Source organism: Stereum hirsutum (assembly GCF_000264905.1).
Source record: "Stereum hirsutum FP-91666 SS1 unplaced genomic scaffold STEHIscaffold_8, whole genome shotgun sequence".
Taxonomy (NCBI): Eukaryota; Fungi; Basidiomycota; class Agaricomycetes; order Russulales; family Stereaceae; genus Stereum; species Stereum hirsutum.
Window position 1 is genome coordinate 508,633 of NW_006763138.1, and position 20,203 is coordinate 528,835.

Here is a 20,203-nt window from a genome sequence, read left to right on the forward strand (position 1 = left end):
AAAGCAAAACACTAATTCTACCGCTACCGCCTCACCGTTTCAGCGTTCGCTGTTTCTCCGCAAACTCGACGATCTTTCTGTCCACAAACATCCCCTTACGCTCCCGCACATTATCCACATATCCCTTTGCCACATTCGACCGATCTGCCTTTTCTCCAAGATCCTCTAATTCCTCTTCTGTCGTGGGTACCCAGAATGGATCTTGGTCTAGCATCTCATACCTGAACCACAACGTCAGAATCACCCATTGCATAGAAAGATACCTCACTCACCCGCTGAATACGAGCTGAGGGCTCGCTGCTCCAGACGTCCTTTTACGGATATCTGTGAAATACTTTTCATCAGTGCCTTTTCTGAATGCGCATGGCGGAGATAACATACCGTCCGCAAATCCGAAGCTCTCTACTACGGGCAGGAGCGCCTTCACCGTAAAGAACGAGGTGCCTTCCTTCATTTCTTCGGCCACAATCCTCCCACGGCGCTTGGCCACGACACCGTACACTTTGCCTAGCACATCAGCTGATATAGATCAAACACCAATGAAACCATCTGTCAGAATGGACTAGAAAGGGAACCATGAGATAGCAACGCGCTCACTCGAGGCCTGAATGTCACAGGAGTACATCGCTAGCATCAGCCGCGGAGACCAGTCCAGTAGCCCGTTCCTACATGCCTCCTTGACTGCAGAAATTAGCGATCCCGTTACTTGGGTCATCCGGTTTTGTTCTGAAGGTGTCATGGCCATAGGAACCGCCGCGAGAAGATTTTAGGACTCTTCGAAGACTGTTAGCAAAGTAGAAATGTACGTACGACGTTCTTTTTCCACACCATCCTTATCGATCTCGACGCGCTCGACGAAATATGCGATGCCTTCCACGGGCTCTGCACACAGTGGGCCTTGGAATGTCGCAATTTGGAATCCTGTCTCGATGTTGCCATCGAAGTCTCTCGAGAGCTGATCCGTGCTGTCGTCGGCCAGATTGCCCTTCGTCCGGTCTAAGCGGCGCTTAAGTCTGTCCAACAGTGAGCTCGGTCATTCTGGAACACTTAGTGAAGCAGGAAGGAAGAAGCACCACGTACGAGTTTGGCCTTCCATCTTTTCTAGCGTCAATTAACAGGCATTCTCCGGCGCCGCGGGGTCCAAACGCCCAAATCGTGTCCACAATCTCTGCCCACTCCCCACCAGCCTCCTTACACAGTATTCTGAGCTGCTCCCAATATTCATCGGGGCGGACCGTCGGCACATGGACGACGTCACCTGCGACGGCCGCCTGCTCCCCTTCGTCTTCCTCAGCCGCGGCCATGTCATTGTCTACGACCGCGCGTTCGAGCTGCAAGCGTTTCAAAACCGAAACATTATCGCGCAAGAAGCGTACGATTGCAAGCGGCAAGGGACTAGCGCGGATCGTGAAGTTGACGAGATTGAGATAGTTGGTCCCGTGTATCGTGCCACGAGCAGCGTTCGCGGTCTTCGAAGGACCCATGTCTGTAATAAATCAATTCCATCAAGCGACTTGTTGAAACGACCACGCTTCTCGAAAAAAACGGCAGGCGAAAAAGGTTAGACGTACCTGGGGCTTTCACTGCAGTTTCGCGGAAAGGTACTATTGGCTTCGACGCTTGGATTTCGACTTTGGCGAAACGCTCCCTCAAATCTTTCAAGCACCTCTGAGAACCAACAGTGTCTGTATGAGATGTGGGACAACTCTGGTAGAGCAAACGGAGCATACCTCCAGATGCAGTTCACCGGCGGTCAAGATCACATACTCTCCGGTTTGCTGCTGGAAAGTCTCCGCGCATGGATCGGATTGGCTGAGGAGCTTTAAGCCTCGCACGAGTTTCGGTAGCTCAGCTGGGATAGCGGGTTCCAGAGCGACACGAACGATAGGAGGAGCCTGCGTACGAAATTAAAACTGGGGTACTTCCAACATGACATGGCGCGGACTTACCTGAAGGCTGATGCCGCCCAAGTTGATCAACCAGTCCTCCACGGTATCCGACTCCTGAATGCCCGACGCTCGAGGGGAGCAGAGAGTGGCACAGCGCCACACTTTGCCCTCAAGGCCCTTGATCGCAAACACATTGCCAGCATCGACACGCTCCACTGCAACAAGGTCTCTTCCCATCATCGTATACAAGCCCTCGATCTTTGTCTCGACGTAGTGGGGTTTGTTGCGTCCGTGATTCCGCCCGAGAGCATTGCTGTACTTCGGAAGAACACACCCAATCGTAGAACCAACACGCAGGCTACCTGAGTAAAGACGGGCAAAGCCAAGCAACACCTCATCTGCTTCTGTGAGGTCACCTGTAGGCTCCGCATATGCGTTGGCGTCAAGGGGAGGAGTAGGGAGCGAAGCGGAACTGTCAAGAGCGGTTTGACCGTCTTCTCCGTTTTCGAGTGCTCGCTGTCTAGCCTCCTTCGCTTCTCTAGCCTTCGCACGCATCTCGTCTGCCGTTAGAGGCTTCTTCTTGTTCTCCGGCAAGTCAGCCGCGGGGGTCGCGAACATCTTGCTAACGTAGGCTACGACGCACGCATCGTCTTCTCCATTACAAGAGTAGAGATCCTTTTCGAGTTTGTTCTTCGGCGCTATGGTGGACTCATACAAATCCGGATAAAGCATCTTCGGGATACGAGAAGGCTGAGCGACAGGTGGAGATGGGACAACATCGATGATCGTCTGGATGACGGCAGTGGACAGGGGTAGCCATTGGTTGAAGATGAGGGAGAGAAGTTGGCGACTGTCCTTGGATTTGAGTTCGCGGGGCGGGATCTTGAGGTTTAATGTAGAGACTATTTTGTCCACTTTGTCAGGATTGCTGTGAATGATGTCATCAACCTCTGTGAAAGCGGAAAAAATGAGCTGCAAGGACGAACGGATTGATGGATACAGCGTCGTACACCGCCCAAATGTTGTCCAACACAATTTGCACGAATAGTGGCTTCAAGGATCGACCTCGAAGATGTTTGTGACTGATGACCCTCTTCGTCTTCGGATCTAAATAAAAGTCACCCCACAGTACCCTCCTAAATTTCGCCTCCTGTATACCGAGCTTCTTGGAGAATATTTGAGCGAATTTCCCCACCCTGAAGCCCCACCCGTCGATCGCACAGGCAAAGATGACGTTTCCCCTTTCTGGAGCGAAGTAGATATCTTCATCGTCTTTTTCTTGAAATTCCGCATCGGCTGCCTGCTCGCTCGCGTTGATAATGGCGTCGGCTTCGTCTGCGTCGGATTCCTTCTTCTGAGCCAAACGCCGCTCGCGTTCTTCACGCCATCGGAGATCATCCTCCATCCTTTCTCCCGCGAAGAAAGATCCCATGACGGCGTTCGCTTGTTCCACAAGCTGGGACAAATGCTGGTATGCTTCGACGGGGGACAATTTGAGCTCGGTTACCAGCCGGTCGAGTTTATTGATGACAAGGATGGGCTTCAAGCGGTCCTGCCATGCCTGCCTCAAAACTGAAACAGTCTACGACAGATCAGTGCCATTATAATGAGTCTTGGAATGGTATAAATTTCTATACCTGCGAGGATACGCCTTCCACAACGTCCACCAATACAAGGGCTCCATCGACTAAACGAGAGGCAGTCGATACCTCACTAGAGAAGTCGACATGACCCGGAGTGTCTATCATATTGACTGCATATGTCTTTGGGGAGCTTCCTATTCGATTCTGTCACCCCGTCCTCATGGCACGGCGAACACACGCTGGTAGATGCGTACCTCCATCGGCTGTTTTTTCCAGGACTTTGAAACGCAAGGAGACGGCACTACTTTCCATAGTAATACCGCGCTCCTGCTCATCCTCTCTGCTGTCTAGATATCTAATTTTTCCGGCCATTCGCGAAGATATGATGTTATTTGCGGCAAGGAGTGCGTCCATGAGAGTGGTCTTGCCATGGTCGACGTGCCCAATGGTGGTGACAACGCGAACGTCGGGTGCTTCAGGTGCAGTAGCGGTAGCCATTTTCGGTCTAGGGATACAGTGGTAAAGGTCTCAGAAATACAGAGCGGATAAGATCAGGGCGTTCTAAAAAAGTGTGGACGAGAAAGTCATGGTCGAGTCGCTTTCTTGAGTTCTCGACGGCTCCGAGCTTGCCCCTGTTGTGGGGTTAGGGGCTTTTCCATCGCTCGGCGGTGGCACTGTGGCAACAGTGGTTCGTGCACAACCGACATTGGCCACTCTCTGGTACTTATATCGCAAGGGATAAGTTCTGTCGTGCCTACAAGTGGTTCCAACTAGCCAGGAGCATCTTTAGCGAAGGACAGCCTCGAGGCTTGCTCTCACGGTAGCATCTAATCCTTTGCCTATCAGCACCAATTTACCCTCCTCCGGTACACCCATCTCCGTGCCATCCACGGCCGTTATTTCGTAGAGGTTCCTTTCAAAGACAGCCATAAATATCAGGCGGTTCATAAGAGTACATCTGTTGAAGGAGGGACTAACCTAACGCCTTGAAGAACGAATTTCTTTCCAGAATCGGTGGAGAAAAGCCCTTTACACCTTAATACGTCGATCGAGGCATCCGTGCTCTCTAGCTGGTCAGGCAATGTATGCTCCCACAGTACTGTGCGTATCCATTGGTCTAGTTTCACATATCGTGCGGAAGACAAGACAGGGCAAGTAACTTGGAGGCTGGTAATACCTCGCATCTCGTAATGAGTGGGCTGATGAGAGTGAGGATCGTGAGGATCGTCCTGGTCGTGCGCGTGAAGGTGGTCGTGCGAGTCAGTAGAGGCTGCACTGAGAGTGTTGGGATTGCGGTCGGCGCGCTGCGTGACAGGTCCGCGGGAATATGCGCCGATATTGACGACGTTCTTCAGGTCAACCTCGGAGCGTACCGTTCGGTGAATCGTTACGGCTGGATTAATCTGTTGAACATGCCATCAGGGGTGTAGAATCCTGTCAGAAAAAGACGACAGTGGAGTCGAGAGGATCTAACCTTGTGTAAGATGTCCTCGGTCTCTTCGATCTGTGCTTGGGAGACCAGGTCGGTTTTGTTCAGCAAGATAACATCTGCTGCCGCGATCTGCCTGCACGACACACGAAATCGTCACGTCAATGTCTACACATCCGCTGGAATGCACGGCGTCAAGAAGAAAAGAAAAGCTGTGTTCACTGACCTAAGGCTTTCACCGATTCCGTCTTCAGCCGTTTGGTGATCCTCGTCCATTTGCTGCACGATATTAGTTCAACAACAGGTTGGAAGATGCTTCGTAGGTTCGTACCATACGTGAGCACACCAAAGGAGCCTGAAGTACTGACCTGTCTACCAAAAACAGCGTCTACAACGCAGACCACGCCATCTAGGATGATCTCCCGACCAAGACCTCGTGAAAAGTCCTCGTTCTGCCAGAATATCGAGGCAATAGGGCCTAAATAATTACAACCCGGTTTTGTAATAGTAAATTGGCCGTTAAAAAAGGAGTTAGGATAGAGGAACGTCGGCTAGTTGGAGTAACTATCTTCGAATGATGACTGACCTGGATCAGCGAGACCTGTGGTCTCAAGTAGAATATAATCGAAGGCTCCTTTGCGCTGCATGAGCTTCTCAATGGCCGCAACGCCTGAATCCTTAATGCTGCAACAGAGACAGCCATTCGCGAGCTCCAAGAACTCTTCCGTTCCGTCCGCGGTAGGGTCCGAAGCAGAAGATACGTTGATCGTCTTGGCTGTCGAGGGGTAAAATTAGTAATGGGAAGTAAGGCTAAATAGAGCAGAGGAAGCATGTGTACATTCGATATCCTACCGACAGACCAAAAAAAAGACTTGTTAACCTCGATAGACAGATGACAGAAAGTGGCACAACATACGGCCGTGTCCCCAAACTCGTTCATGATCACAGCTATTCTGTACCCATGGCGCTCTGTGAGAATGCGCCTAGACACACGACCAAGGTGATCAACAGACGCTGTCTATTCAGATGGAACGGACGTACTTCAGGAGAGTCGACTTGCCAGCGCCGAGGAAGCCAGAAATTATCGTCAGAGGGACCCGAACATGTTCATCAGGGGATTCAGCGGCCGGTGTAGGATCGAACTCATCCAGGAGGGGAGGAGCTTCGTCTTCTGAGTCGGACATGGCAAGTGCAAACGTTATGTGTCCAGGAGACGGTACTAATGGAAGTTCAACGAGGTCTGACCTTACGAATTATCTAGCTGCAGTCAGGGGGTAAGTAGTAGCAGATGATATAAGCAGGTCGTTTTTGCAGGTCGTACGCACTGACCAAGTTTCGATTACAATCAAGTCGCTCGCAGAACAGCAGTTCACGAACAAAGATGGCCTTTCAATGGATAAATCAGTTCCGGAATTTGCCACCAATAAACGCGAATTTCGTAAAAGGAGTCTGTGTCAGCGCGTTCGGCGCGTCCTCTAATAAACTCAAGCGCGTACCACCACCCAATTCCTCCCCTTCATCATGAATCCACCAACGAACGCGATCAATGGTCAACAACAAATGCAGCAGCTCATCCAAGGGCCGGGGGACGTCGAATGGAGGTGCGTACACTTGACGCGGTCGCACCTCTTACCTTTATTCTTGGATGACCGAACGCAAGGTTGACCGCACCAGATATGACATGCGCCACGAATGTCAAGAAATCATCCCTGGTCTCCTCCTTGGTCCCTTCATCGTCTCAAAATCTCTCGACACACTCAAAGGTCTTGGCATAACGCATATGTATGTCCTCACTGTTCAATCTTGTCGTGTGCTTGGACCTTCCGTTTCTGTGGCACCCCGGGAAAGACATTTGGACAACAATGCAGACTGACAATGCGTGCATTCCTGTAGAGTCTGTGTACGCGATGCGAAAGAGGCCTTCTCCGTGAAACCACGATTTCCCGATCAGTTCCAGTACTTGGTCTTAGACGTCCAGGATAACGAGGAACAGAACCTCATTAGACTTTTCCCCCAGTACGTGGTTTCCTTCCAGTCAGATTTCTTAGCCAACCCGTATTCCCCTCTATTTCATTTTGGATGTTCAGAGCAAACACCTTTATGACGCAGGCGCTGGCTTCTGGAGGACGCGTCCTGGTGCACTGCAATGGTGAGTGACGATCATCACCTTCGCACATTCATCATTGACGCCCTTCTGCCTTATTTGCATGCCTCCGCGACACAGGTGGAATCAGCCTCTCTCCAGCATTTGTGATCATGTTTGTCATGCAATACTGCAAGATGTCCTGGGAGGATGCCCTCCACATGGTCCAAAATCGACGATACTGTATCTCCCCAAATGGTGGCTTCCTCACGCAGATTAAGGTACGACCTTCCTTCCTCTTTAATCTTTAGCGCACAAAACCCCTCGCAAAGTCATCCTGGAGAATATTGGCCACTTACGGACTAAATTGATGAGAATTAAACTGATCATTACAATAGGAATACGAGAGTATCTACAGAGCAACACAAGCCATACAAAGTCGTCCGGCCACCATGAATAGTGGTATAGCAAGACGGAAGCGCGAAGATGATGATGATGATGAAGCCGAGAAGCCAAGGTCTGTCTATTGTGTGTATTTAGAGCTGATTGACGTCTCATCGGATATGCAGGCAGGATAAACGCCCACTTATGGATCCGAACGCGAACGAGTACGATCCGGACGCAATGGAGTCATGATCGGTCACGGTCCTTTTTTCTCAACGTTCCTTTATCTTTCCACATCTGCACACCCATATCTCCCATCTGTATATCATAAGTCCTCATCATCAATATGCTCTAATTGTATAAATTATGCTCAGGGGGAACTACACGGCGGGTGTGGGAGATGGCTCAGGGGTCGTGTTTTACAATGACTTCAGCTTAGCCTTTTCTTTTTCTTGGAGGACCCGTTTTGCGTGGACATCTATGCATGTGACTATTTGTTAACACACATATTTTGAAGAATTAGGACACGATTGAGACCACATACCTCGCCGCTTCACCCAGGCTTCCACCGAGATACCGGCAAAGACAATGGCTGCCCCAAGCCATTGGCCCGCAGTGAGTGTGTGATTGTAGACGACGACGGAAAGAAGCATCGTAAAGAGCTTGCGAGTCAGCGTCACAGTTCTGAATGTACCATGTCCGACATTAGCGTTTAGTATCTCAAAAGGAAAGGCAAAAGCATAGCCTACACAAGCGTTAATGATCCAAAGTGTTGAAGGGTCTCGAAGATAAACAGCTGTCCCAATGCGCCCGTGAACGCGAACTGCGCCAACGGAGAGATGATGGATGGGTGGTTCCTGATGAAATCGATTGCGCCCGCGAGCTCCGTCTGTCCGGAATCGGAGGGATGAAGAACGGGGATGTATGGGAGCGGGAGGGCGGAAATGAGGGAAGTGACGATGGTGCAGAAGAGGTTGATCCATAACATCATCTGCTGACCGCTCACTCTATACCGGGAAAATATCTCGTCCTGGGTGGAGTTCGTGGCACCATCCAAGGCAAGGTTGATCAACAAATAGATCATGCCGATGAGACTGTGCCACCCATCCGCGGTGCCACTTGAGGCTTTCGAGCCGTGCTTGGAGTTCGATGAATCGGCGCCGAAGAACATGAAAGCGGTGATACCGGTGGTCACAAGAGCAACAACGAGATATTTATGGGGGGCGAAAGAGCGACGGTAAAGGACGACGTTCATGAGCATGACGGGGACAAGTTTGCAGGATTTGCCGAGGACCATGGCAGGGTATGAGATGTGGGAGAGGGCTGCAAAGCCAAACGGAGCGGCGAAGGTGATGAAAAGAGAGCATTGAAAGTATCGAAGGAGTAGGATATTCCTGTGTGAGGTGTCTGCCGGATGAGTATGCGCCTTTTTATCCTTAGATGGGGAGGCGTGGCCATTAGTAGTAGACCCGTTTGTGGTCGCCTTGGAAGGCGGTGACGGAGCAAGGCCGAGAAGTTGAAAGAGGGACTGGGAGGAATTTCTCCGGGCGACGAGATAAACTAAGGCGGATATTGAGCTCAAGGCACTCTGACAAGTGCCCATAAAGAGCGGTGATTTGAACTTGTCGGAGGACGAGCCGTCGAGGGTCTGGAAAGGAACGGAGACTGTGGAGGACAGAGGTCAACGTCACATTCTGATTACAATCATAGATATAATGCGTACGTCGCTCCTGAGCGATTGCCCATAGCTAATGAGAGTATGATTAGTGACATGGTGTGTATTGGAAGCGAAATGAGCACCAACTAGGAACATAGCATAGACTCCAGCCACGCACACGGCAAGCCTAGAAATAGAACAGCGGGTCGATAAGGCAATTAACTGAAGTCAGTCGCTAGCCTACCTGACAAAGGACATGGTGCAAACGCAGGAGGGGACAACGTCGAAGAGCAGGATACAATGAGGGCCACAAGCTCTCTGCGCTGCCAGCAAGCGTTCGTCAGAATCGTTATATTCAAATCATGTCGAAGTTTCTAGTGACGTGGCTGCCCGATTACACTTAACCTCAAAACATGGTTTCACTTCGGCTTGGTCCGAAAGGGTTGGACGTATGCGGGGCCACGGGGATGCAGCCTCCATCCAACCAAGTCTTCATCTGCGATATTAGTGACGCGATGACCTTCCTGACAATACGTGCTGCCTCACTGTTCTTGCATCATCTGCGCTCTCAGGCGCTCAACTCTTCTTGTCCCTCACCCATGGCTATACTTGTTATCGTTCAAGCGGTTGGCGGAATGAGAGTCTATCATCACGCAACCTTGCCTCAGCCCGGACTTCTGAATCAGCTCTTTCTGACCGACCGAAGGCAATAAAAGCATTGCCTCAAGTGATTTACGTTTTTGAGCCTCCTCGCTTCTTGCACGTAGATCATGAAGCTCAGAATTTCTCTCGTTTCAGTCTCTCTACTCGTTGCTCTTGTTTCTGCCGAGCAAACCGTACTTGGCTCTGAACTGCCCCTCACGCACGCGCATACGACAAGCGCAGATTCATCTCCGTCATGGACCGTGTTCAATAAGACTATCAAGCGCGTCGCTGTCATCGGTGCAGGACCGGCTGGTCTCCAAGCCGCGGCCGAACTGAAGGAGCATAACTTCGAAGTTCGACTATTTGAGCGTGCTCCAGGCCCTGGAGGAAACTGGCGTTACTCGGACGATATTCCTGCTCGAGAGTCCTATCCGTCAGTTTCTTCGTTTGTATGTTGACTATGATCCTCAATCCTCATTCCTCTCGTCCGTTGCAGTGATCAGCCTCTTGGTCAGAAGCGATGGGTTCCTCAGGAAATCCCTCATGTCGAATACTACACTGAAGACCAAAATGGGGTTAGCCTTGACGAACGCTGGCGGGAGCACTGGGACCCGCGTCCCGTCTGGTACAATCTTCATACCAACTCCCCGACCAGCATTACGGACCTTCCAGGAGTACCTTTCGCTCCCGGCACAGTAAGCTGTTACGCTCGAAATTCATTAAGATCACGGCTAATTCAACTCACAGCCCTGGTCTCCCAGTCAGCATGACGTCGGAGCTCATGTACGGGCATATGCATCTCTCCATGGCTTAAATGTAGATGATGATCCCGCCGTCGTCTCGTATGCTACTCGAGTCGAGCGCCTCACCAAGTCACCCGACGGCACGTCGTGGACGCTCACTTTGAAGCGCCTCCAACGTCTCGAAGAGAGCAACAGACTCAAAGCCACGTGGTGGACCGAGGATTTTGACGCTGTTGTCGTCGCGCTCGGTTTGTCTAGTGATGGTGTGCACGTTCCCGATCTCCCGGGCATCGTCGAGTGGAGCAAAGTTCGCGCCGTAGACGATCCCTCGCGGTACAGCATATACCATTCGAGAGCCTACAGACGTCCAGAGCGATATGCTAACAAGGTTCGAGAAACCCTTGTTTTATTTGGTGTTGCCAATAACCTGTTTACTATCAGACGGTCCTCGTTGTCGGACCAAGTGTTTCTGGATCGGAAATTTCTCGTGACATATCACCATACGTCGAAAAACTGTACGTGAGCACGAAGGTTCGTCATCCAATCAGCCTCATCTTTATGGTATGTGAGAATACTGAGTCTGTAACGGATCACAGGTGTACGATTGGAACACCTTGCACCCTTTCCAACGTCGTTCTTTCCGTCGTTTCCCTCAAAATGCAGAGCTCATCCCAGAGATCAAGTTGTTCGGACCACTAGAGACATACGACCAGGGTATCAAGGACGGCAAGATCGAACTTATCAATGGAACTGTCCTTGAAGGCATCGACGAGGCAAGTTCTCGTTGAAATGACCCTGATTAATTATTCTCACATCTGTGTCTCCCTAGATCATCCTCGCCACAGGATATCAGAAGACCAACCAATTCCTGGCACAAGTCTTGAACGAGTAAGCGTGCGTCTCAAGCTCTCCCGTGCGTACGAGCGCTAACGCCCATTAACAGCACTCGCAAGGCGGACGGTCATCGTCCCCTGCGGCATGTCCATTGGACAGGAAACTATATCCCGGACCCTACTCTTGCCTTCACCAACTGCCGTCCATGGAGTACTGTCAGGTATCAGGTTTATGGGCTGGCCAAGATCTGGGAGGGTACTGCTCGCCTTCCCAACGAGGAAGAGCTGTGGCGGCAATATGACTCCGAGCGATGGACAAACTTCTGGTATTTCTGGGGAACACACCAGTCGGAAGGTCAGTGGCTTTACGCCAAATTTTTGACCGCCAGTATCGCGTTCTGACTCTAGTGTAGCTCTTCTCCGTCAATGGGTAACTTGGCTCAACAACGAGTCACTCAAATTCGGAGGTCGTCTGGTGGATCAGTTCCCACTCGAGTACGTAGATCCTTCTCCGAGTGTTTTGTCAATCCTGATCTTAACACTGATTCTTTGATCGAAAACAGACGTCGCGAGGAGTTCGCCTACTATATGACCCTGGATGTTCAGGAGCCCTACCTCACGCTGGAAAACTTCACGAGCTTCGAGAAAATTCCGGCGTCGGAATGGGGCAAAGACCAACTCTGGGAGAAGGGACAGTTAGACGACGACCTCTGGGATTCCTCCGCTATGGAATACGGTCTCTGGTGATGAATGTTAGGAATGGAAGCAAAACCTGGATCTGGCATATCCGGGTCTTTATGTCGTTCACGGTAAGTATAGATCTTTACGCTCGAATCTTTTTTCTTTGCCCTCTCTGCATGGTGCCTGTCTCTTCACTATGTTGTATCATACACACTTTTCCGCGATGGAACCAAGTCTGTTTTTCTGCCAGTACACTGGCATCTGTAACCCCGCTGGTCAGTGTCGAGGACCGCTCGAGTGAGAGTACCGTATCGGTGATACGTACAGGTGTTAGCGCAGGTTAGCGCTTGGTCTTACGCTCTGCAGTACGCAGATCCCCCATCGAATTTCTTCAAATTCCTATAACCCTCAAACGGACGTCTCATTCGCGTGCCGTGAATACTACTATGTTGGAGTCCGAAACACAATATTTATTTTGGGTGTAATCTCTGTCCCCAAAATCGGTCGTCTCCAATGACTATCAGATATAAGAGAGCCTTATCTGATATATAGCTTACTGCAGCTTTCTCCGAGTGAGGGAAGGAAGGTTGATGGTTCTTGCCGTCGGAGGGGGCCGTGACTCGAATGCGGCTTCGTTCTTGCGTGCTGACCGGAGAATCCATACCGAACCCCATCCATAACCGTATGGGCTCCGGCAGCGTAGTACTGTCGAAGGATGCGAGTACGCAGGATCGTTGCAGGATCGAGTCGTATTAGACCGTATCTGCAACCGTTTAAAACGGGTTTAAAACTGCGATCGGGCCAATCGACGCGTCCCGTTGGGCCTTAGCGAGCTTTAGCGAGGTCAAAAATTCCCTCGCAGATACGGTCTATTGTCAACAGGTAAATCATACAAAGTTTCTTATTCAAGAGCGTTGAGTATGGACTAGGGCATAGTTCTAGCGTTCCTTACTTATATCCTAATTCTAGGTGTTTTCTGTCAAATATTGTCGGAGTACCGCAGGCCTGCCACCGTAGCTAAGGTCCGCAAACCGACTTCAATAGTTCTAACCCGGAGGGCACGTAATCTACAGGACGTAAGAACAGAACAGGACGAGACAATCATGCCGGAGAAGTACGCAAGCTTTTTTTTGCAGTGCATACAAGCCAGCGCTTAGCGCTCTATCAAATCCATCATGAACTCATTCTGAGTTGACTAGGGATGAGTCTTTGACTGGGGTTATATTTAGCACCGATCTCTCTCTTCCCCCTATACATCGGTTCCGTCGAAACAAGACCCTTCTGTACAAAAGGACCACAACAAGGATTCGGGATACTGCATAAACTTCCCTTCTTTCCTTCGAGGCGTTTCAAGAGTCAACACCAGTACTTGCTAAATACTCACTATGTCTACCGAGACAGCCCAAACACAGCCCATACTCATCGTAATTCTGTTCTATCCGGTTTTCTTGATGCATGATTGCTAAAAGCTTTTACAATGATATCTCTTTAACAGGTCGGTGCTGGACCTTCCGGTCTCATCTCAGCCCTCACCCTGAGGAAGAACGGGGTGCCCGTGCGTCTCATAGAACGACGAACCTCTCCCTATGGAGGGATCCGAGGAACTACCTACCAGGTCAGCACTTCCACCAACTCCTCCGAATCGCTTTCGTTTTTGTTGATCAAGATGTCCATAGCCGCGCATTCAACAAATCTTTGCCTCGCTCGGAGTTCTGGATGACATCATGACCAGAACGCAGGGTATCACCCGCATTGCGGCTCATGGTGCCGGAAAGGAGATCCTCGAACTGAAGGAGTTCGTCCAGCTCGCGCCAGAATCTCCTGGTATTCCATACGTTCGTATCTTTTTCCCGATATTTTGTTTCGACAATTCCCATCATGATTAACCTTACTTCGACTCCTTTCGCAGCGCGTTCCCATCGTTCTAAGTCAGGCCTCCCTCGAGGAGGTCCTCCGCGATCATGTCGAGAAAGCCGGTGTCAAGATCGAATGGGGTGTCGCATTGACCGGACTTTCACAGGATGACGATAAAGTTGCCGTTCGTCTCGTCACTGACGGCAAGGAGATCGAAGAGTCCTTCCCGTATGTTCTCGCAGCCGATGGCGGTCAAGGTACGCCTCTACCGCCGTCTTCATTCGAAGTAGAAGGCACGCTAACTTACTCTGTGCTCTCCCAGGGGCGACTCGCAGGGCACTGGGGCTTGCTTTCCTGGGCGAGAGTCACCGTGAAGACGTGCTCTTGACGGCGAACATCGAAACAGACGATATCGGCCACGACGTGAGTTTACTCTATATCATTGGACATTTTCAAATACTTATAATTTGAAGGACGTCTGTGTAGCACTGGCATCGTTGGGGCCAACACGGTGATACGGTGTTCTTCCTCAAGCCCATCAAGCCAGCCCCACTTTTCCAAGTCCAAGTCATGGGGAGGCTTCCCGCTCCTCTACCGAAGGACACCGAGGGCCTCCAAACCTTGTTCAACACGATCAGCAAGTCCACGGATATAAAGTTGCGCAACGCCACCTGGATCTCGGAGTGGCAGTGAGTGTCAAACGAACCACCCGCGAGTACTAAGTTATGCTTTGTCTGATGCTGGTAGCCTCTAGTGCCAATATCCGAATGACCGACAAATTCAATGTTGGCCGTGTGTTCTTGGTCGGAGGTAAGTCGTCCCGATAATAATTCGCATTTAGAGATCTGTCCTGAACACCAAGTCATTGCCATTTCCACCAGAGTGTGCACATTGTCACAGGTGAGTCGAATTCGGAGAGTCACAAAGGTCGTCTGATCGCTCACGCCCTACTCATGAAAAGTCCTGCCGGAGCACAAGGCGCAAACAGCGGCATCATGGACGCAGTGAGTACGCACAACCCCTCAGCCCCGCACCCTGATTGACGAAACCACATCTATCGCAAACCAACCACAGATGAACCTCGCCTGGAAGATCGCCCTCGTCCATAAATCGCTCGCCCACCCTTCCCTCCTCTCGACCTACGAAACCGAGCGCCTCCCCACCATCGCCGAGATGCTCAACAAGACCACCGAACTGCACAAGAACGCCTTCCACCACACCCCCACCTCCTCCGCCCTCGCCTCCGGAGCCCCCGCCGTCGACCCCAAAGCGGCGAAAGATCCCATGTTCAGACCCGTGACGGGCTCGCAGCTCGGTGTCAACTACCGATGGAGCCCTCTCGCTATTGACGGTAGAGCGCTCGGTGGCACTGACACGGACGAGGAGACTCAGAAGAACCCGTACGGCCGTATCGGGGACAAAGTTCGTGCAGGCGACCGTGCGCCTGACGCACCCGGCTTAAAAGAGGTGTCACTGTCAGCGCCTGCTAGTACTGGCCAGCAGACGACCTTGCACAAAGTCATCGCGGGCTGCGATAGACATCATATTATCGTCTTTACAGACGTGGATCATGTGGACTCGGAATCTCTGGCTGCGTTCGACAAGTATGTTTCCTCCGGTGTGGCGTCGACGAGTATTATACTTGCTTCTGGAACATCCACGGGCTCGCTTTCAAGCGGGGAGAACCGTGGTGTCCGGGTGTTTGTGGACGAGGCTGGCCACGCTTATAATGGTTACGATGTCGAGAATGGGAAGACTGTGTATGTGGTGATTCGGCCCGACGGGATGATTGGAGCTTATGCGGGTGGAATTGTACTTTCAGAAGATTGTTAGCGGAGTTTGATGCCTCGAAGGGGTGGATGTAGGCCGTAGAGTGTACTTTTACTTGGATTGAAGAATGATTCCCGTTCGCTTTGACGGCGGCCATTTAGATCGGGGAGCGCCAAAGTTGGGACGCCGAGTAACGCTTTCGGCACATCACTGATTCAGGCTCACCAAACGTACCACCATTTGTCGCCACTGACAGAGCACGCCTCCGTTTGACTAACGATGGAGCAAGTGGCGCCGGCAATTGCTTATTGTTGGGGTGAGCAAGTATCGGAGTTTGCTGAAACAGCTATGGTAGATGGAGCAAGGCTTGAAGTATCTCAGAGAAACTCTCATTTATTCATAGGATAGAAAGCAACTTCGTTCTTGTCCATCCACTGGCTCACGTATTTCAGCGAACCAAGTTGATATACATGAGTATGAGGAGCTATACGCTGCTGACATGACGGATCGAGATCTGCGACGACGAATGACGATCAGCAACAAACTCGTGAGGATATCAATTCCAAGTTTGCGCTCACCTGGTGTCGTGTGAGTAACCAGCAACCCAGAATAAGGTATTGGCGGTGGGGTCCACCCTAACGTAACGGGTGGGAATGGCTGACCACAGAAGCATGAATACAAAGCCGTACATCTCCTCACGGGTGCGAGCATGACAATGAGTAAGTTACACGATGTCGTATTATCGGGCCTGAGCAAGTCTCAAGAAAGGATAGTCCTTTTCTGGGTGTGCCTCTCAATGAGGCAATTGTTACGAGAGCGTGCCTAAAGAGTCGAGTTGCCTGCCGTTCCAGTCAAAGCGATTGTTTCCTCGTGTAAATACAGTATAGATAATGCCGTCGATAAGATGAGTCGCGCCTGGTCCAGATTCCTGCCAACTTGGTCTGCGGTGATGGTGGTGAACGAGTGATTGTGTGTCAGGTTGGCGTCCGCGCTAGGTGTGAGTAGATCAGTTGCGGCCGCTAAGTGAGAAAGAAATGTGGAGAATAAAACAAAGGCACTGTAGGGATGGCAGTAGAGTGCTGTGCCAGTCAAAGAAGTGTGGGCGGCTGCACAGGAATAGGCGGTGGTCGGCAACGATGGCCACGAGCTGTACGACGTGGACGGACAAGAAGGAGAGCAGAAGCAGAAGGAGGATCCAAAAGGAACACGTCGTCCGCAATCTGACGAGCGAGTGCTGACATAAGCAGGAAAGAAGCCTCCGTCCAGATCCGTTTTATACGCGCCGTCGGCCCACTCTGCTTGTCCACCCTCCGTTCCCCCGCCATCATCATCTCCCCCACCGCCATCCCTCTTTTTATTCTCCTTTCTCTTTCTCTAGACAGGCCGCACCTTTTTGCGCGCTCCTAGCCGTCTACCATGGCCATCTCCTCCACGTCTGACGTGGCCGTCCTCGTCCTCGGCGTCGGTCTCGCTGCTCTCTTCCTCTTCCGCGACCAGATCTTCTCGGGCTCTGGCGCAAAGACCGTCGCACCTCCCGTCAAACAACAGAATGGCGGCGGCGACCCCAGAAACTTCATTGAGAAGATGAAGGCCGGTGTACGTCGTCCTTTTCGTCGCCGACCGATCACGCATTCGCTAACAGTGCACACTCTCTTCACTCCCACAGAAGAAGCGCCTCGTCATCTTTTACGGTTCGCAAACGGGTACGGCGGAGGAGTACGCCATTCGCATCGCCAAGGAGGCAAAGTCAAAGTTCGGTCTCGCCTCCCTCGTTTGCGACCCTGAGGACTATGACTTTGAGAATCTCGACCAAGTTCCCGAAGACTGCGCCGCCATCTTCGTCATGGCCACCTACGGTGAGGGTGAGCCCACCGACAATGCCGGCCAGCTCATGCAGAACCTTGCCGATGAATCCTTCGAGTTCTCCAACGGCGAACACAAACTTCCCGGTCTCAAATACGTCGTCTTCGGTCTCGGAAACAGGACCTACGAGCACTACAATGTCATCTCCAGGCAGGTCGACGACCATCTCACCAAGATGGGTGCTACCCGGATCGGTGAGCGCGGTGAGGGTGACGACGACAAATCTATGGAGGAGGACTACCTGGAGTGGAAGGACGGCATGTGGGAGGCATTCGCCAAGGTCATGGGCGTCGAGGAAGGCCAGGGAAGTGACAGTGCTGACTTCGTTGTCTCCGAGTTGGAAGAATCCGTCCCCGAAAAGGTTTACCGCGGTATGTTTGATCCTCCGATGGATACACGATGCAAATGCTGAACGATCTTATGTTGCAGGTGAACTGTCTGCTCGTGCTTTGACCAGATCTAAGGGCATCCACGACGCCAAGAACCCGTATGCTGCACCCATCGCCGACGCTCACGAGCTCTTCCAGAGTCCACAGGACCGCAATTGCGTTCACATCGAGCTCAACATCGAAGGCTCCGGCATCACTTACCAACACGGTGACCACGTTGGTGTCTGGCCATCAAACCCCGATGTTGAAGTCGACCGTCTCCTCTGTGCTCTCGGTCTCCACGACAAGGCCGACGCCGTCATCGGTATCGAATCACTCGACCCTGCTCTTGCCAAGGTACCTTTCCCGGTCCCAACGACCTACGCTACCGTCCTCCGCCACTACATCGACATCAGCGCCGTCGCCGGTCGTCAGATCCTCGGTGCTTTCGCTAAATACGCTCCTACTCCCGAGGCCGAGGCATACCTCCGCAAGCTCAACCAGTCCAAGGAAGAATACGCCGCTGTCGTCGCCGATGGTTGTCTCAAGATTGGTGAAGTCCTTCAACTCGCTGCTGGCAACGACATCTCCGTCGCACCAACCCCCGAAAACACCACCGCTTGGGCCGTTCCTTTCGACATCATCGTCTCCGCCATCTCCCGTCTCCAGCCCCGCTACTACTCCATCTCGTCTAGTCCCAAGCTCAATCCGAACTCGATTCACGTCACTTGCGTCGTGCTCAAGTACGAGTCTGCTGGAGACCGTGTCCCGCAGCGCTTCGTTTACGGTGTTGGCTCGAACTACTTGCTTAACCTGAAATTCGCCACAAACGGCAGCTTGGACAACGCGCCTTTGGTTAGCGACGGCGGTGCTAACAAGCCTGCCGCTGTCTCTGGTCCCTCGTACGCGATTGAGGGTCCACGTGGGGCGCACCGGGACGGTTCCATCTACAAGGTTCCCATTCACGTTCGCCGCTCGACTTTCAGGCTCCCGACCAACCCGAAGAGCCCTATCATCATGATTGGTCCTGGTACCGTAAGTGTCTTTTTCGCGAGATAGCAGTGAGAGTTTGATGGCTAATCTTCTTCTGTGAAACAGGGCGTTGCTCCTTTCCGTGGCTTCGTTCAAGAGCGTGTTGCCCTTGCCCGCCGCACAATCGAGAAGAATGGCGCTGACGCCATCAACGACTGGGGTAACATCTCGCTGTTCTACGGCTGCCGTCGCTCGACGGAAGACTTCCTGTACAGCGACGAATGGCCGCAATACACCGAGGAGCTCAAGGGCAAGTTCAAGCTGCACTGTGCCTTCTCCCGCGAGCCCCCGTACAAACCCGACGGCAGCAAGATCTATGTCCAGGACCTCATCTGGCAGGAGCGCGCCCAGGTCGCGGACGCGATTTTGACCGGAAAGGGATACGTGTACATTTGCGGTGACGCGAAGAGCATGAGCAAGGCCGTCGAAGAGACCCTTGCGAAGATCTTGGGTGAGGCGAAGGGCGGTAGCGCTGAGGTCGAGGGTGCGGCGGAGTTGAAGTTGATGAAGGAGAGGTCACGGTTGATGCTGGATGTCTGGAGTTAGATGGGTTCGACACGCTATTACTTTCCACACATACATGTGGGGAGTAGGAATACTAGCTGGAAGCATGTCTTATTTATGACTTTCACTCCCCTTTTTTCTTCCTTTGCTTTTTCTACTCTTTGCATCTCTCATCTTTTTCCTCTCGTCTACTCTCTCCATCGCACTTCCCTCTTTGTTGTCGTTGACCCCTCACACTTTTTGGAGTACGGTATCTTTTCTCAGTGCATAGCTCGCGAGTCCCGCTACCGCAGGTGCGGTCCCCCTCTCATTACAGTTACGATTTTAGGGCATGACTGTTGCTCCAGAGGAGTGCTGTATATATGGAATAGAACATAGTAGACATGCAAACCGTGTGATTGAAAGAACAATGGCTCTCAATCGACCGTCACAATGTGGAATGCTTGGGCCACATCTTGGGTTAGCCTGAGCCTGAGGGAGTTTGCGGTTCGGAGACCTTCGTGCGAAAAGTAATTACGAGGATGCCGGGGTGTCATCAGCGTCTGAACATTTAGTTCTCCGAATCTACTCTTGCTCGAGTCGCTTGCAGTCGCAGTTGACTGCTCTGCCCACGTCTTGTCACCATATGTTTCGAACGGCCATCGCACGACGTAGTGTGGTTCGTCCTGGTCGCCCTGCTCGTTATTCGACCCGCTTGACGCCTCCGACCGAAGACGCCTCTCCAGATTCCGCCACCAAGAGCTCGTCATTGGATCCAGAACCGACAACAACTCCTTCTTCATCCGACTCCTCTTCAGCTTCATCCTCTACACCTTCTTCATCCTCAACCTCCCCACAGGAGTCATCTTCCTCCCCACCGCCGTCGTCTTCCTCCTCCTCGAACCA

General features: G+C 51.8%; 6 protein-coding genes across 6 annotated transcripts; 3 read left to right on the forward strand and 3 right to left on the reverse strand.

Moving 5' to 3' along the window:
* Window positions 1–31: 31 nt before the first annotated feature.
* Window positions 32–3,970, reverse strand: STEHIDRAFT_58951 (P-loop containing nucleoside triphosphate hydrolase protein; the record flags this gene model as incomplete). Its single annotated transcript, XM_007304585.1, has 11 exons — window positions 32–221; window positions 336–519; window positions 598–705; window positions 811–1,013; window positions 1,081–1,486; window positions 1,572–1,668; window positions 1,731–1,895; window positions 1,950–2,817; window positions 2,876–3,471; window positions 3,527–3,666; window positions 3,727–3,970. 11 exons carry the CDS (start codon window positions 3,968–3,970, stop codon window positions 32–34), a joined length of 3,201 nt encoding a protein of 1,066 aa, XP_007304647.1.
* Window positions 3,971–4,258: 288 nt separating this feature from the next.
* STEHIDRAFT_157405 (CobW domain-containing protein) lies at window positions 4,259–6,085 on the reverse strand (the record flags this gene model as incomplete). Its single annotated transcript, XM_007304738.1, has 9 exons — window positions 4,259–4,385; window positions 4,451–4,875; window positions 4,947–5,037; window positions 5,128–5,180; window positions 5,270–5,379; window positions 5,488–5,676; window positions 5,740–5,749; window positions 5,818–5,884; window positions 5,943–6,085. 9 exons carry the CDS (start codon window positions 6,083–6,085, stop codon window positions 4,259–4,261), a joined length of 1,215 nt encoding a protein of 404 aa, XP_007304800.1.
* A 1,274-nt stretch (window positions 6,086–7,359) lies between these two features.
* Window positions 7,360–9,358, reverse strand: STEHIDRAFT_121874 (UAA transporter). The gene is made up of 6 exons (XM_007304739.1): window positions 9,270–9,358; window positions 9,173–9,212; window positions 9,092–9,116; window positions 8,118–9,033; window positions 7,913–8,052; window positions 7,360–7,846 (listed from the first exon to the last, which is right to left on the reverse strand). The coding sequence occupies exons 1-6, from the start codon at window positions 9,281–9,283 to the stop codon at window positions 7,788–7,790; spliced, it is 1,194 nt and encodes a 397-aa protein (XP_007304801.1). The 5' UTR covers window positions 9,284–9,358; the 3' UTR covers window positions 7,360–7,787.
* Window positions 9,359–9,795: 437 nt separating this feature from the next.
* Window positions 9,796–12,113, forward strand: STEHIDRAFT_168923 (FAD/NAD-P-binding domain-containing protein; the record flags this gene model as incomplete). The annotated part of the gene is made up of 9 exons (XM_007304740.1): window positions 9,796–10,103; window positions 10,167–10,365; window positions 10,418–10,801; window positions 10,855–10,944; window positions 11,010–11,165; window positions 11,243–11,301; window positions 11,357–11,601; window positions 11,660–11,741; window positions 11,810–12,113. 9 exons carry the CDS (start codon window positions 9,796–9,798, stop codon window positions 11,991–11,993), a joined length of 1,707 nt encoding a protein of 568 aa, XP_007304802.1. The 3' UTR covers window positions 11,994–12,113.
* Window positions 12,114–12,625: 512 nt separating this feature from the next.
* STEHIDRAFT_168924 (FAD/NAD-P-binding domain-containing protein) lies at window positions 12,626–15,688 on the forward strand. The gene is made up of 11 exons (XM_007304741.1): window positions 12,626–12,809; window positions 12,897–13,351; window positions 13,423–13,542; window positions 13,604–13,762; window positions 13,837–14,038; window positions 14,104–14,204; window positions 14,268–14,470; window positions 14,536–14,591; window positions 14,663–14,681; window positions 14,743–14,785; window positions 14,856–15,688. Exons 2-11 carry the CDS (start codon window positions 13,313–13,315, stop codon window positions 15,612–15,614), a joined length of 1,701 nt encoding a protein of 566 aa, XP_007304803.1. The 5' UTR covers window positions 12,626–12,809; window positions 12,897–13,312; the 3' UTR covers window positions 15,615–15,688.
* Window positions 15,689–16,868: 1,180 nt separating this feature from the next.
* STEHIDRAFT_147479 (NADPH-dependent cytochrome P450 oxidoreductase) lies at window positions 16,869–19,706 on the forward strand. Its single transcript, XM_007304742.1, has 4 exons — window positions 16,869–17,147; window positions 17,218–17,785; window positions 17,844–18,817; window positions 18,881–19,706. Exons 1-4 carry the CDS (start codon window positions 16,968–16,970, stop codon window positions 19,358–19,360), a joined length of 2,202 nt encoding a protein of 733 aa, XP_007304804.1. The 5' UTR covers window positions 16,869–16,967; the 3' UTR covers window positions 19,361–19,706.
* The last annotated feature ends 497 nt before the right edge of the window (window positions 19,707–20,203 follow it).